We start from the raw sequence: 16,496 nt of genomic DNA, 5'->3' as shown, positions 1-16,496 counted from the left end.
TGTTTGATCAACTCATTTGGGACGTTTTGTCTCCTCCAACTCCCCGTCTTTTCCTCTAATTTGTTTCACGGTGCCTGCATTTTACAGTAGGGCAAAGAGAGCAGCTGCATTGAGATGGAATAGGCCTGCGAATTCGTTCATAATAAATTGTAGGAAACCGTAAAAAGGGATGTTATGAGATTTCTTTGTTTAAAATACACCATGACAATTAGGGGTTGAAAACTTTTTTGGTTCTTTTTTATATACTTTTGATAAGGGATATTTCCTCAAACATTACAACGGGGCTATGTGCATCTCGATTAAAATGTATGTATAAGCCTAATAACAATGTTATTAGTATGATAAAGACATTTTAAAAAGTAGGCCTGTAGGCCTACAAGGTAAAGGCTAGCCTATATACAAGCAAAGTGGTCTAGCATAAACAATTAAATAAATACAATGGAAATACATGTAGCAGAAGTAGAATATGCACAGGCTATTCGAATAAATCTATAGGATATTTTGTATGAAGAACATTCGACTGATTCGAGGCCTGACCCTTACGTTTTGTCGGTAACAAATATCATGTGTGTTGCCCACTTTGTGCAAGCACGCGTGGTTACACAATCGTTCACTTTTCATTTTTTCATTATCTCTCTCTCTCTCTCTCAAACTCACACACACACACAGGGGGCAATCCTCCCTTTCCCACAAAAGCTATCACCTGCTGTTTGAATTATCGTAACGCCTCATGGGACAAGCATTAGCAGGAGATATATGGTCGATAAAGAATTCAAAACAATCCAGTGAACTTTATGACTGTCGACAAAGGAAGACACTCTCCCTGTGCTTTCATCACATCGAAAACAACAACTTTACAACAACTAAAACGTTTTAGAGTAAAAGACAGACTAGGCCTATCTACCTCACAAAGTCTAAAAATGAATGGCAACCCGTAAGGACTGGTGACACCCATGGTGAAAATGTAGGCCTAGCCAATAACACCGAGTCAGCATATCAAGAATGATTTCTGAAAATCAGTAAGCTTACACAAAACAAGATGAAAACCTTTATCTGTCCATCTTTGTTGACTTGAATAAACGAGAAGTTTCCTCACCGTTTCAAAGAACATTAAAGTGCACAGTGGAAGCATTTAGGCCTGTGTATGAAGGGCCTTCACCTTTATGCAACAAGTAACTGCCTCACGCAAGTTGTCTATAGAAGAGAGAAAATGTGTTATATATTCATTTATGATTGCACTCACATCGGTCTCCTAAGATGCCCTCGATGCTGTGTTTGGCCCGCCGTTCGTGTTCTTCTAATTCCTTTTTCTCGATTTCATCTTCATCATCATCGTCATCTCCCTTCACTCCGAATTTACTCCTCATGATGCGACTGATAGAGCTCACTGTGTTCGAAGAAATTACAAAGCACTGATTAATAAATAATCAACAGGAAAAGTCGAAATAAAAGTTCAACAATCTGCACTCATTTGCTTTTACTTTTTCTTCTAATCTACCGTGATAAAGCATCAAATAAATAGAACTTGTTATCAACAGATGCACCATTAAAAAAATATATTGACTTTAGCGTCGATAATTGCATTGCAATAATTGTTATGATTATATCTTAACTTAAACTTAACATGGCAATTATATTATAACAGTTATTATTTCCCGCAGCCATAGTTTTCAGCAGTTGTTTACGTTTCAGAGTAAACTGTTTTTTATTATGGTAAAATGTGGTTATTGAGAAGGAAAATACATTAGGCCCATTATGTTAAATAAGACGATGATGATGGTGATGATGATGACCATGATGATGATGAACAATCTACGGCTGCAGGTGAAGATTGCACCCATTTAAATGGGCAGCAATTATGACAGAATGCAGACGTTTCCTTTTACCTGATGGAACGGTGTTCCGGTCACATATCCCATCCATCAGTAATTTATCCCGAATCTCCCAGCTAAACATACCCGGGTTGTCCCGCTTGTACTCCTCTATTCTCTTCTCAACATCAGGCGTCGTCCCCTGCTAAGGAAACGACAAATCATATCATCGTTAATTAATGAAGGCATAATAAACAGCTCATATCTACTTACACTGTCTACTTGCACTCAGCAACACAATATAGGCCTCTTACATGCTTTCCCAACCTGTGGCTTGTTACATTTTAACCCAACATGTCATACCTCGAGAAAACAGTTTTAAGAGAAGAATAAAATGAATGACATTACAAAACCCAACACTTTCGCCAGTCATAGAGCTGCTCATGCTCCCTTTCTTTTACCTTTGATTTGCTTCCCCCGATGGCCCCGGGTCGGATGGAGCCGGTCTCCTGGTACCGGCAGAGGATTTTGGAAACGCAACCGTGAGAGACGCGGAGCTGACGGGAGATTACGCACGGCCTGATTCCATGGTGGGCCATTTCGACGATCTTATGGCGGATATGGTTGGGCAAAGGTCTGCCATTTATGAACACTCCCCCGAGCTGGTTCATTCTGCCTTGGCCTAACGGGGTAGAGACTGAGTAAAAGAAAACACAAAATGGTCACCAGATGGCTTCATGATTATAAACTATAGGCCTACAACACAACAACTAACATTGATTCCATCATAGGCTACTAATAACACCACAAGGCTACTACAAATAAAAGTCGTTTAAACTGAAAGGTTTGGTAACAATAAAAGGCCTTAAAAGTTGCCTTATGTAATGATACTATATGTTGTGTTGTAATATAGAGAGGTGTATAGCCTACTTATATGACCCTGTAAATATTCTGTAAATAAACAAATACTTTGTTTTCAGAGATTAGGAGATGATTCAATTAATACTTAAATTAATAGTCCCCTGTAAACAAATAGATACATACAAAAAGGTATGTCAATAACGACTACAAAACAAACCAGATGATAACGACGAGGATAACAGTTCAATCCACTATGCATCCGATAACCGAAATGAAAAGAACATTGAAAAATGAAACATGAAACATGAAAATAACATTACATTTTAATTGTGTTACTTCTCAATTTAGCGTGTCAATCCCAAAGTATTATTTAATTTTATTTTACAATTGGATACGACCAAGTTTATGTTAAGGTGGGGGGCTTGTGGGGTAGGCTACATAATTTAATTCACAGAGTAACCTATATTAATAATCACTCCTTAATTATTACGCATCGAAGCCCAAATCTTCCCACAAACAGTGCTCAAAAAGTTGTTTCGACTTTAGATTTTACCTTCCAGTGGGAAACCACTGTGGGGGTAGTTCTGAGCCAGCATAGGGCGCATCATCCTTGGTATTGCCCCAGCCAACGCAGTCATACCTCCACAACCCTACGCCTTCAGCTAACCTCCCGCCAGAGAGGAGAACGGGGAGCTGCCGACGATGGCGCTTGACCAGTGGGGGAAATTCTGAGTAAAAATGCCCTGTATTCCAATTCGTGGAAGGTTAGCCTTGATATGGTAGTCACTGGACTAGACAGGAACCAGCGTCCCGGGAGGAAAAAAACACTCCCGCCTCCCGAAGAAAAGAGCCCAAGTTACCTAACCAGGAAAAACTGGAGGTAGACTTCTGAAGAGTGCGGCTATGCGTTGCTTTTTCACCAGTCGAGAGGCATTTGGATACGTGAGGGAATCTGCGATGTCATCAAGAATCATGCAAGTGATGTTGTTGTCGCTGTTGTTGTTGACACACGTTCAGAGTGAGAGAAGATGGTCAAAACCCAGAGGAACAGTTATTAGTTGTGCTGTACTTCTTTCCCGTCAGTGATCCAGGCTCTGTGATTTGTTTAGAGGAGGCAGAACCGGCTCTTCCGCGTGCGTAATGATTGGCTGACGGTGCAGGAAACTTTCTTCCTCCGAGTTGTTGTCAGAGACGTTGCTTGGGACAGGACTGAGGAACGGTCTTCAATCATCTCATCGACAGATGTGACATCACCTCAGATCATAAATTCGATTAAATATACAGATGCGTAGAGTTTTAGATGTTGCCGTATTGATTAATCGCTCAACATACAACAGTGTTTAATTTAAGGGATTTTTTTCCTCGAGCGCATGCACCAATTTGTTCTCACTCCATGGCCTGAAGATAACAAAAATTCTGCAAAAGTTAGTGCACCTCGAGGAATTTATTGTCGCTTTTAGATTGCGCACTACCAATAGGAGAGCCGTCTGACGGGGACTCGCGCCCCAGCAGGGTACGACGCCAGTAGAGCGGTAAATAACGTCTGCTCTGCTGACAGAGACGTTACAATTGTGTTGTTGGGCATTTATTTATAGTTGTCTTGCAAGTTGAAAAGACACGTATCCCTATAGGCAATTGCACAAGGAAGGGTCATTGCCGTCTCTCTCGCTCTCTTTCTCTCTCTCTCTCTTTCGCAATTAAATTAAATTCAAAGGGCTTTATTGGCATGGGAAACATATGTTTACATTGCCAAAGCAAGTGAAATATAATAAACAAAAGTGAAATAAACAATCAAAAAAGGAACAGTAAACATTACAATCAAAATAGTTTCAAAGGAATAGAGACATTTAAAATGTCATATATTATGGCTATGTACAGTGTTATAACGATGTGCAAATAGTTAAAGTACAAAAGGGAAAATAAATAAACATAAATATGGGTTGTATTTACAATGGTGTATACAGAGAGTTCTTCACTGGTTGCCCTTTTCTTGTGGCAACAGGTCACAAATCTTGCTGCTGTGATGGCACACTGTGGTATTTCACCCAATAGATATGGGAGTTTATCAAAATTGGATTTGTTTTGGAATTCTTTGTGGGTCTGTGTAATCTGAGGGAAATATGTGTCTCTAATATGGTCATACATTTAGTAGGAGGTTAGGAAGTGCAGCTCAGTTTCCACATCATTTTGTGGGCAGTGTGCACATAGCCTGTCTTCTTTTGAAAGTTTGGCTGCTGTGCAGGGCATTGTAGAAGAAGTGAAAGTAGCAATGCTCTTTAGACAAATTCAGACAAAAACCCCTCTTCCCTCCACTGTCCATCTAAAGGAGCTTATTTTCAGTTGGTTAGCTGCATGTTTGCTTTTAGATTTCATTTCTTTAGTCCCAAGAGTATATAGAGTATGATCTGATCACTTTTGGATGGCAATGGTATTTGGATGATGTTGGAGTAAGCGTGTATTTTTTTTCTCATACATTAATCCCATGGCTTTGTTTTTATTTTTGGCTGATATTTTCAAATTCAATAAGTAACATACACATGCCATTTTAAACCCTACATACACTACATGACCAAATGTACGTGGACACCTGCTCGTCGAACATCTCATTCCAAAATCATGGGCATTAATATGGAGTTGGTCCCCCCTTTGCTGCTATAACAGTCTCCACTCTTCTGGGAAGGCTTTCCACTAGATGTTGGAACATTGCTACAGGGACTTGCTTCCATTCAGCCACAAGAGCATTAGTGAGGTCGGGCACTGATGTTTGGCGATTAGGCCTGGCTTGCAGTCGGCATTCCAATTCATCCCAAAGGTGTTCAATGGGGATGAGGTCAGGGCTCTGTGCAGGCCAGTCAAGTTCTTCCACACCGATCTCATGCTGAAACAGGAAAGAGCCTTCCCCATACTGTTGCCACAAAGTTGGAAGCACAGAATTGTCTAGAATGTAATTGTATGCTGTAGCGTTAAGATTTCCCTTCACTGGAACTAAGGCGTCTAGCCCAAAACACGAAAAACAGCCCCAGACCATTATTCCTCCTCCACCAAACTTTACAGTTAGCATTATGCATTCGGGCAGGTAGCGTTCTCCTGGCATCTGCCAAACCCAGATTAGTCCGTCAGACTGCCAGAAGGTGAAGTGTGATTCATCACTCCAGAGAACGCACTTTCACTGCTCCAGAGTCCAATGGCGGCGAGCTTTACACCACTCCAGCCGACGCTTGGCATTGCAAATGGTGATCTTAAGCTTGTGTGCGGCTGCTCGGCCATGGAAACCCATTTCATGAAGCTTCCAACAAAAAGTTATTGTGCTGACGTTACTTCAAGAGACAGTTTGGAACTCGCTAGTGAGTGTTGCAACTGAGGACAGAAGATGTTTACACGCTAAACGCTTCAGCACTCAACGGTCCCGTTCTGTGAGCTTGTGTGGCCTACCACTTCGCGGCAGAGGCGTTGTTGCTCCTAGACGTTTCCACTTCACAATAACAGCACTTACAGTTGACCGTGGAAGTTCTAGCGGGGTAGAAATTTGACGAACTGACTTCTTGGAAATGTGGCATCCTATGACGGTGCCACGTTGAAAGTCACTGAGCTCTTCAGTAAGGCCATTCTACTGCCAATGTTATGTCCATGGCGAATGCATGGCTGTGTGCTCGATTTTATGCTCCTGTCAGCAATGGGTGTGGCTGAAATAGCTGAATCCACTAATTTGAAAGGGTGTACACATACTTTTGTATATATACTGAACAAAAATATAAATGCAACATGGAACAATTTCTAAGATTTTACTGAGTTACAGTTCATATTAGGAAATCAGTCAATTTAAATAAATAAATTAGACCCTAATCTATGGATTTTACATGACTTGGCAGGGATGCAGCCATGAGTGGGCCAGAGAGGGCATAGGCCCACCCACTTGGCAGCCAGGGCCAGCCAATCAGAATTTGTTTTTTGCAACAGCTCTGGTGGACATTCCTGCAGTCAGCATGCCAATTGCACGCTCCCTCAAAACTTGAGACATCTGTGGCAGTGTGTTGTGTGACAAAACTGCACATTTTAAAGTGGCCTTTTATTGTCCCCGCACAAGGTGCACCTGTGTAATGATCATACTGTTTAATCAACTTCTTGATATGCTACACCTGTCAAAGGAGGAATGCTCACTAACAGGGATATAAACAAATTTGTGCACAAAATTTGAGAGAAATAAGCTTTTTGTGCATATGGAAAATGTCTGGGATTTTGTTATTTCAGCTCATGAAACATGGGACCAACACTTTACATGTTGCATTTATATTTTTGTTCAGTATATAAAGTGTAAGTACCCTCTTCATCGATTTGGTGAATAATGTAGGCCTATAATTTATTGTTTTGTAAGCATTTTCTTTTCTTTGTGTGTCGTCCCAAACACCACCCATCCAGGTGCCGAGGTGCGCTAGAACCGTATTAGCTCGCCCACCATGGCAAGAGGTGAAACGTTGACGCGGGACCTGAGGGCATAATGCACATTTACAGGCTAAATGGACATTTAAATATTGACACTGTTATTAAGGCCTCCGTGATATTTAGAATATGCATATGTAGCCTACATAATACCAATAACACATAGGCCTATGCTTGCTGCTAGTGCCAGTAGCCTTGCTAATAGCAACTACAGAAGAGGTTTGACCAAATTGATGTTGAAGACGTGCTACTCCCTCTCCGGATTTTGGAAATGTGTATTTACCGTTTTGAGGATTGTTTCGTTTTTTCTAATGACAAAAGGTTATTCTGAAACGTGTGCCCTTGTAAGGGTATTTGAACGAATTCATGCTCCACATGACGCACTTGAAGACAACAGCCACTAGTTGGAAGGCACCAGACGCACCTGATGTTCCAATTCTTTTGTCTTTACCTCCACCTCTCCAACCCCGTGAGGTCACCTAGGAGAAAAGAGAGCACAGCGGGGAGATCGAACGTAAGCACTATCATACTTCTCTTATTTACGCAGAAAATATGTATCCCACTGGCTTTAGATTTACTCAATTAACATTAGCCTATTTTGTACCCTTGAAAAGACAACTTAAATGTTGTCTTTCTGTTAGAACGCGCGTGGACAATAGCTGCGCGCGGTGTAGAAAATACATTTAAATAGCCTATTTGAACACGGGAAATTGTCAAATATGGATGACAAAAAATATTAATAGTCATTGATGTATTGCTTTTATATTTCCATAAAAAGCCTATTTTTTTAATCTACCATTTTTACAGATCAATTCGATGGTATTAAAATGTATATTGGCACATGTCAATATGAAGTTGCTGGTGAGAACATACTTGTAAAGAATATAATGATCACATTGATGATGTCGTTTATGGAAGGCTTTGACGGGCTACTTTATTATGACAATTTTCCTAAATATAAATATTTTAGTTTAAGAACATCAAAAGTAATATTACCAATACCCCAGATACTCAGTTTGGCCTACCTTTTAGTGAAATTACAGGATTTTTTACTTTACACCTAATACTGTCATCCCTCTTGGACATTCTGGCAAAACATTTATCTTAAAATTCCTAACGTGGCGATTTCGGGGGTCATTGAACTTATTGAAACTGGATATTGTACCCTAAAAGAACTGATAGAACGAAGGAAAACAGAGAGCGATGATGCATACCTCAACCTTCTTGAAAGCAACACATAATCTCCGTGTCTAATCCATTACCGGGGATGAAATTCAAAGTCAGAAATTTTCGCTTGATGAGAACTAAATTAGTTGCATCACAGAAAAAAAACAACGAATTAAAATAATGCATATAGGCTAACTAGAAGACTGACCTCCGAGATTGTTTAATACAAAGTTATATAAAAACATGCCAAACGATGTCTCTAAATGTTTTACAGTGTTTATCATGATATAAATGTTTAAATGAAATATAAAGTAGTACCATATTATGAGTTATCACGTAATTGGTTTGCAATGATGCTAAATGTTGGAATTTGGGGATGTTGTTGTAATTATGTTCAACCAGGGCGATGTATAGGCTATATTGATAGCTATTTATGGTTCAGTGTTCAACCATTTAACACATAAGGATCATGTTAGAAGGATTCAATGAGTGAAAACATGTGTTTTCCCTGACAAGTGGAGACATGGGAAAGCAAATTATGTTTAATCAAACAGAAAAATGTGAGGGATGAATGGATAGTTGGTTGGTAAGAGAGGGAGTTTTTTTTTAGCAATGACAAAACTTTTGAGATGTTATCATCACATGCTGTAAAACAGGGGTGTCAAACTTCTGAATCAGGGCCTCATATACTAGCAGATTTTCATCCTTGCATAAAGGCCTAGACAATTCAATTGACCTGAGAAAATGATGGAAAGAATAAGAAGGAAAACAAGGGAAGGGGAGAATGAATGAATAAAGAGAAGCTCAGCTAACTCCCTCTTCCCCTGATCCTCCAGGTCACGGTGGTTACAAGCCATGTGGTGGAAGATATTACGTGTCACGATATCATGTGGAATGAAATTACATTTACATTACATTTTAGTCATTTAGCAGACGCTCTTATCCAGAGCGACTTACAGGAGCAATTAGGGTTAAGTGCCTTGCTCAAGGGCACATTTACGTCATTTAGCAGGAAATGTTTTGTCATTTAGCAGACGCTCTTATCCAGAGCGACTTACAGTTAGTGAGTGCATACATAATTTTTTTCATACTGGCCCCCGGTGGGAATCGAAACCCACAACCCTGCCGTTGCAAACGTCATGCTCTACCAACTGAGCTACATCCCTGCCGGCCATTCCTTCCCCTACCCTGGACGACGCTGGGCCAATTGTGCCCCATGGGTCTCCCGGTCGCGGCCGGCTATGACAGAGCCTGGATTCGAACCAGGATCTCTAGTGGCACAGCTAGCACTGCGATGCAGTGCCTTAGACCACTGCGCCACTCGTGAACCTGCAGCTGTATTCTTCTCATCTTGAGCAGAGAGTGGGTTGACCCTGGTAACCCTAACCATGACCTTTTTCCAACCACAAAGGAAGTTTCTGTTTCAACAGGAACACAGATATGGCAAGTCCGTATGCATTGTTGACATACAGATGGCCTAAGAGTATACACCTGGGCCCAGAGAAGGCTTGAAGAGAGATTTTTTTTTGTGTCAATTTACTCTGTAGACAATTAAACTCAAGAAAACAGTAGTGTCAAAATGACAGTATGCATTTTGTTACAGCAAATGCTCTACACTCATAAAAAAGGTGCTATCTATAACCTAAAATATTTATTTGGCTGTCCCCATAGGAGAACCCTTTGAAGAACCCTTTTTGGTTCCAGGTAAAACCCTTTTGGGTTCCATGTAGAACCCTTTCCACAGAGGGCTCTACATGGAACCAATGACTGGAACCCAATATGGTTCTACCTGGAAGCAAAAAAGGTTCTCCTGTGAGTCCAGCCGAAAAACCCCTTTTGGAACCCTTTTTTTCTAGTCTAGTAGTCTATGTTGTGTCTACCACCAGAGGGTGTCTGTTAGTACAGACAGACGGGTTGCCTCCGACAATGTAACCAATGTTCCAGCGTGCTGTTGCCCTAGGTCTGGGATTTCCGAGACTAGGCGTCTGTGGGAAAGTGAGTTACTGAACTTGTGGAGACCATTTTTATGTCACTGCGTGCAGTTTGAAGGAAGTTGCTAACTAGCGCCAGCACAATTTCTAACTGGCGTCAGCGCAATGACAAGAATTCTATGGGTATCTGCTAGCATATTAGCAGATACCCATAGACTTCCAGTCATTGTGCTAACGCTAGTTAGCATTGGCTCACAAAACTATCTCTAACTTCCTTCATACTGGGCACAGAGACATACAAATGGTATCCACAAGTTCATCTGACTCTGGGGAAGTAAATAACGGGCCCCATTGCCAAAATCCCCAAGTATCCCTTTAAGTATTCTCTACTGATATGCCCATCATCAATATGTCTAATTTCAAAGTTTTAAGATAAATAATCATTGTGTCACGACTTCCGCGGAGGCTGCCTCCCCTCCTTGTTCGGGCAGGTTTCGGCGTTCGGCGTCACCGGCTTACTAGCTACTGCCGATCCATTTATCATCACTCCATTTGTCTTGTCTTCAATCACACACCTGGTCCTTATTCCCTCATTAGTCATGGTATAAGTATTCCCTCTGCTTCCTTGTCTGTGTGGGGGATTGTTTGTTTGTGGAGGTTAGTGAAGCTGCTGTATTGTGTATCGACTGGAGTATTTTTCCAGTGTGCCTTGTATTTTCCAGTGCGCCTGTTTTGTGCCCTGGAGTGTGTTTGACGCATTTCTTCATAAATCTGTATTTTGCGGATTAAAGCCTGTTATTCTGTGATTTATCCTCCTGCGCCTGAATCCTTCATCACCACCTCATCACACAATCACCCACCTTGACAGCACCTGGTATTCCCAGGAGGACTCCCATCCAAGTACTAACAAGGCCCAACCCTGCTTAGCTTCCGAGATCAGACAAGATCGGGCAAATTCAGGCTGGTATGGCCGTAAGCCCTGGAGTGGGCCAACACGGTGTGGAACGAAGGAGGAGCTGCGTTGGAGAACTACGGGGAGTTCGCTCACCTCTTCCGGGCGGTCTTCGATCACCCGCCCGAGGGTCGAGAGGTGGGCGAGCGGCTGGTCCACCTGAGGCAGGGGACGGGGAGGTAGGTGTCTAGGTGTTTTCGTTGGTGCAACCACGGTGGAAAGTCCAGACAGTACCTCCACCATGCGCGTTCCCCCTGAATACCTCGATCTGGCGCAAGCATTCTCTAAAACGCAGGCGACTAAATTACCACCTCATCGGGCGGGGGATTGCGCGATAAACCTCAGAGTAGACGCTGTACCTCCCAGGAGTCATATATACCCCCTGTCACAGGCTGAAATGGTGGCTATGGAAACATATGTCACTAAGTCCCTACGCCAGGGGTATATACGTCCCTCCACTTCACCCCCCTCCTCGAGTTTCTTCTTTGTGAAGAAGAAGGACGGAGGTCTGCGCCCGTGCATTGATTATCGACCACTGAACAGGGAGACAATAAGACTTAGTTATCCTCTCCCCCTCATTCCTTCAGTGATTGAATCAATGCATGGGGCGCGCTTCTTCACCAAATTAGATCTCAGGAGTGCGTACAACCTGGTGCGTATCCTAGAGGGAGATGAGTGGAAGACAGCATTCAGCACAACCATGGGGCATTATGAATACCTGGTGATGCCCTATTGTTTGATGAATGCTCCCTCAGTTTTCCCGTCCTTTGTGAACGAGGTGTTTCGGGACATGCTTGGTCGCGGTGTAGTGGTCTACATCGATGACATCCTGGTGTATTCCGCTACGCGCGCCGAGCATGTGTCCCTGGTTCGCAAGGTGCTGGCCCGACTGTTGGAAAATTACCTTTATGCTAAGGCAGAGAAGTGTATGTTTTTCCAGCAGTCTGTCTCCTTCCTTCGATACCGCATTTCCACCTCAGGTGTGGAGACGGAGGGAGATCGCATTTCAGCCGTGCGTAATTGGCCGACTCCAACCACGGTTAAGGAGATGCAGTGCTTCCTTGGCTTTGCCAACTACCATCAGAGGTTTATCCGGGGCTTTGGCAAGGTCGCAGCTCCCATATCCTACCTGTTGAAGGGTGGGCCGTCCCGGCTCCGCTGGTTTGCTGAGGCTGACCTGGCCTTCAGCAAACTGCGGGATCTGTTCACCTCAGCCCCAGTACTGGCCCACCCCGATTCATCCCTACCGTTCGTAGTGGAGGTGGATGCGTCTGAGGTTGGGATAGGAGCTGTCTTGTCTCAACGCTCGGGTACGCCACCCAAGCTCCGCCCTTGTGCGTTCTTCTCGAAGAAGCTCAGCCCGGCGGAGCAGAAGTACGGCGTTGGTGATTGGGAGCTGTTGGCTGTTGTCCGAGCCTTGACCGTGTGGAGGCATTGGCTTGAGGGGGCAAAACACCCTTTCCTTGTCTGGACGGACCACCGTAACCTGGAGTACATCCAGACAGCGAGGAGGCTGAATCCTCGCCAGGCCAGGTGGGCCCTATTCTTCACCTGGTTTGATTTCACTCTATCATACATCCCGGGTACGAAGAACGTGAAGGCAGACGCGCTGTCCCGGCTGTATGACACAGAGGAGAGGCCCAGCGACAACACTCCCATACTGTCGGCCTCCTGCATTGTGGCGCAGGTAGTGTGGGCGATGGACGCAGATATAGAGCAGGCGTTCTCCGCACAGATCCCTCTCCACCTCAGTGTCCAGATGGGCTACAGTACGTGCCTGCTCTTATCCGTGATCGTCTGATCTACTGGGCACACACGTCACCCTCCTCTGGTCACCCAGGTACAGTGCGCTGCCTGACCGGAAAATACTGGTGGCCTACCTTGGCTAAGGACGTGAGGGTGTATGTCTCCTCCTGCTCAGTGTGCGCCCAGAGTAAGGCACCTAGGCACCTCCCAGCTGGTAAGTTACAACCTTTACCAGTTCCACAACGACCATGGTCTCACCTAAGTGTTGATTTTCTAACTGATCTTCCCCTCTCCCAAGGTAACACCACCATCCTGGGCATTGTGGACCGCTTTTCTAAAGCCTGCCGCCTCCTTCCTCTGCCCGGTCTCCCCACGGCTCTGCAAACTGAGGAGGCCCTGTTTACACACGTCTTCCGGCACTACGGGGTACCAGAGGATATAGTGTATGACCGAGGTCCCCAGTTCACGTCCAAGGTCTGGAAGGCGTTCATGGAACGTCTGGGGGTCTCGGTCAGCCTGACCTCTGGGTTCCACACTGAGAGTAATGGGCAGGTGGAACGGGTAAATCAGGATGTGGGTAGGTTCCTGCGGTCCTACTGGACCGGCCGGGGGAGTGGTTGGTGTTCTTGCCATGGGCATATTCTGCCCAGAACTCTCTCTGCCACTCCTCCACTAACCTAATGCCTTTCCAGTGGATTCTAGGTTACCAACCGGTTCTGGCACCGTGGCACCAGAGCCAGACCGAGGCTCCTGCGGTGGATGACTGATTTCGGCGCGCGCAGGAGACGTGGGATGCTGCCCACATTCACCTCCAACGCGCTGTGCGTCGTCAGAAGGCCAATGCTGACCGCCACCGCAGTCTTTGTACCGTTGGATCGGGTCTGGCTCTCGAGCCGGAATCTGCCCCTCCGCCTGCCCTGCTGGAAGCTGAGCCCGCTGTTTGTGGGGCCGTTTAAAGTCCTGAGGAGAGTCAACGAGGTCACTTATAGGTTATTACTCCCCCCTGATTACCGTATTAACCCCTCATTTCATGTGTCTCTCCTCAGGCCGGTGGTAGCTGGTCCGCTCCAGGAGGCTGAGGAGCGGGAGGTCCCTCCACCTCCTCTGGACATCGAGGGGGCCCCGGCGTACTCTGTCCGGTCCATCCTGGACTCGAGGCATCGGGTGGGGGGCCTTCAGTACATCGTGGAGTGGGAGGGGTACGGTCCGGAGGAACGGTGCTGGGTCCCGGTGAGGGATATCCTCGATCCCTCCATGTTACAGGATTTCCACCGTCGCCATCCGGCTCGCCCTGCTCCGCGTCCTCCTGGGGTCGGCGCTCGGCAACACCGGCTTACTAGCTACTGCCGATCCATTTATCATCACTCCATTTGTCTTGTCTTCAATCACACACCTGGTCCTTATTCCCTCATTAGTCATGGTATAAGTATTCCCTCTGCTTCCTTGTCTGTGTGGGGGATTGTTTGTTTGTGGAGGTTAGTGAAGCTCGGTGGAGCTTGTGTATTGTGTATCGACGGGAGTATTTTTCCCGTGTGCCTTGTATTTTCCAGTGCGCCTGTTTTGTGTATTTGTGTATTTGACGCATTTCTGGGTAAACCTGTATTTTGTGCATTAAAGCCTGTTATTCTGTGATTTACCCTCCTGCGCCTGACTCCTTCATCACACATTGCACATAAACATTGTAATGTATTCTTTATTACTGAACTGTGTTAAATAGCACATACGTAACATTTATCTGTGCAAATACATTTTAGTACCTTAACAACAATTAAATTCATAATTAATACAATAATAGACAATATACAGTATATATATTACTTGTGTCAAATAAGAGGGTGAAAGTGCATCTTCTAAAGGTTATACTGACAGTCTGACAGGGGAGTGACAGGTTGATTGAAGCAGGAGTGGCCATCTTTAGAGGCCAGGTCCATAATCATGTTTGATGGTGAGGCCATGTTAAAGTGAATGTGTTAGGGCAGTAAGTGCTCGGATATAACTCTCTGTATATCCCAGCCTTCTCTAATGTGCATATTTTTATGTGAATCCTAAAAGACATGCGTCTGTAGGAAGAGGGCCCATGAGGTAGGAGACAACCGTGTCTGTTCTACACAGAGCACAAACAGTATAAATCTACCTCTGCTTTGCTTTATCTTGGCCAGGTCGCAGTTGTAAATGAGAACTTGTTCTCAACTGGCTTACCTGGTTAAATAAAGGTGAAATAAAAATAAATAAAAAAACAGTATACAGTAAATACAAAATTAAAAAGCTTCAGGACTGTATAAATCTAAGCCTTGTGGTCTTCAGTAGTACTGTTGGGATTATTTTTCCTTCTATGGTAGTTAAGTGATTGATTAATATCATTGATTGGACAGAGAGTCCACTCATCATGATGTGCCGCTCTGAATCAGTCCGTCCCTGGTTATAGGGGAACCAGTGCAGCACTGTATACTTCAAGACTGTGATTTCAATACCCCTGCCATATTGACTAATATTGACAAATCCAGTCTCTCAGTTCCATAGGCATTGCAAAAACTGTGCCTCAGACATTGAGGACCCTTTTCCATCCTCACGGCAATTCTCTCAATATGCCCCCTGATGATCACCGACCATACAGGTAACAGACTAGAGGTATCTGTTTTCTTTGGAAGCCTGTCAAGCACATGGCAATTAAAGATGCACTCCAGAGCTTTTCTATATTTCTGCCCTGCTAGAGCTGCCCCGGTCAACTGTAAGTGCTGTTATTGTGAAGTGGAAACGTCTAGGCGCAACAACGGCTCAGCCGCGAAGTGGTAGGCCACACAAGCTCACAGAACGGGACAGGCGAGTGCTGAAGTGCCTAGCACGTAAAAACCGTCTATCCTCGGTTGCAACACTCACTACCAAGTTCCAAACTTCCTCTGGAAGCAACGTCAGTACAAGAACTGTTTGTCGAGAGCTTCATGAAATGGGTTTCCATGGCCGAGCAGCCGCACACAAGCCTAAGATCACCATGCGCAATGCAAGTGTCGGCTGGAGTGGTGTAAAGCTCGCTGCCATTGGACTCTGGAGCAGTGGAAACGCGTTCTCTGGAGTGATGAATTAGGCTTCACCATCTGGCAGTCCGACGGACAAATCTGGGTTTGGCGGATGCCAGGAGAACGCTACCTGCCCCAATGCATAGTGCCAACTATAAAGTTTGGTGGAAAGGGGAATAATGGTCTAGGGCTGGTTTTCATGGTTCGGGCTAGGCCCCTTAGTTCCAGTGAAGGGAAATCTTAACGCTACAGCATACAATTACATTCTAGACGATTCTGTGCTTCCAACTTTGTGGCAACAGTTTGGGGAAGGCCCTTTACTGTTTCAGCATGACAATGCCCCTGTGCACAAAGCGAGGTCCATACAGAAATGGTTTATCGAGATCGGTGTGGAAGAACTTGACTGGCCTGCATAGAGCCCTGACCTCAACCCCATCTAACACATTTGGGATGAATTGGAACACCGACTGCGAGCCAGGCCTAATCGCCCAACATTAGTGTCCGACCTCACTAATGCTTTTGTGGCTGAATGGAAGAAAGTCCCCGCAGCAATGTTCCAACATCTAGTGGAAAGCCT

At 44.6% G+C, this 16,496-nt stretch overlaps 1 protein-coding gene and 1 pseudogene across 5 annotated transcripts in view; both read right to left on the bottom strand.

The window, feature by feature from the left end:
- LOC121566890 (paired box protein Pax-3-like) overlaps positions 1-3,743 on the bottom strand; it is a 33,303-nt gene extending 29,560 nt beyond the window's left edge. For 2 of the 5 annotated variants that reach the window (XM_041876794.2, XM_041876793.2), the window contains exons 1-4: positions 3,226-3,740; positions 2,273-2,508; positions 1,959-2,016; positions 1,244-1,387 (exon numbers count right to left, since the gene is read on the bottom strand). In XM_041876794.2, coding sequence (XP_041732728.1) covers positions 1,244-1,387; positions 1,959-2,016; positions 2,273-2,508; positions 3,226-3,310 — 523 coding nt within the window. In that variant the 5' untranslated portion in view covers positions 3,311-3,740. Of the gene's footprint in view, positions 1-1,243; positions 1,388-1,886; positions 2,017-2,272; positions 2,509-3,225 lie in introns of all 5 variants that reach the window. The other 3 variants (XM_041876795.1, XM_041876791.2, XM_041876792.2) reach the window with 3 other exon arrangements.
- Positions 3,744-11,066: 7,323 nt separating this feature from the next.
- LOC121567213 lies at positions 11,067-11,185 on the bottom strand (annotated as a pseudogene).
- Positions 11,186-16,496: the final 5,311 nt, after the last annotated feature.

The sequence above is a fragment of the Coregonus clupeaformis genome, chromosome 5, assembly GCF_020615455.1.
Source record: "Coregonus clupeaformis isolate EN_2021a chromosome 5, ASM2061545v1, whole genome shotgun sequence".
In the NCBI taxonomy this organism is placed as follows: domain Eukaryota; kingdom Metazoa; phylum Chordata; class Actinopteri; order Salmoniformes; family Salmonidae; genus Coregonus; species Coregonus clupeaformis.
The sequence above is the reverse complement of the archived record's forward strand: the minus strand, read 5'-3'. Positions and strand labels throughout refer to the sequence as shown.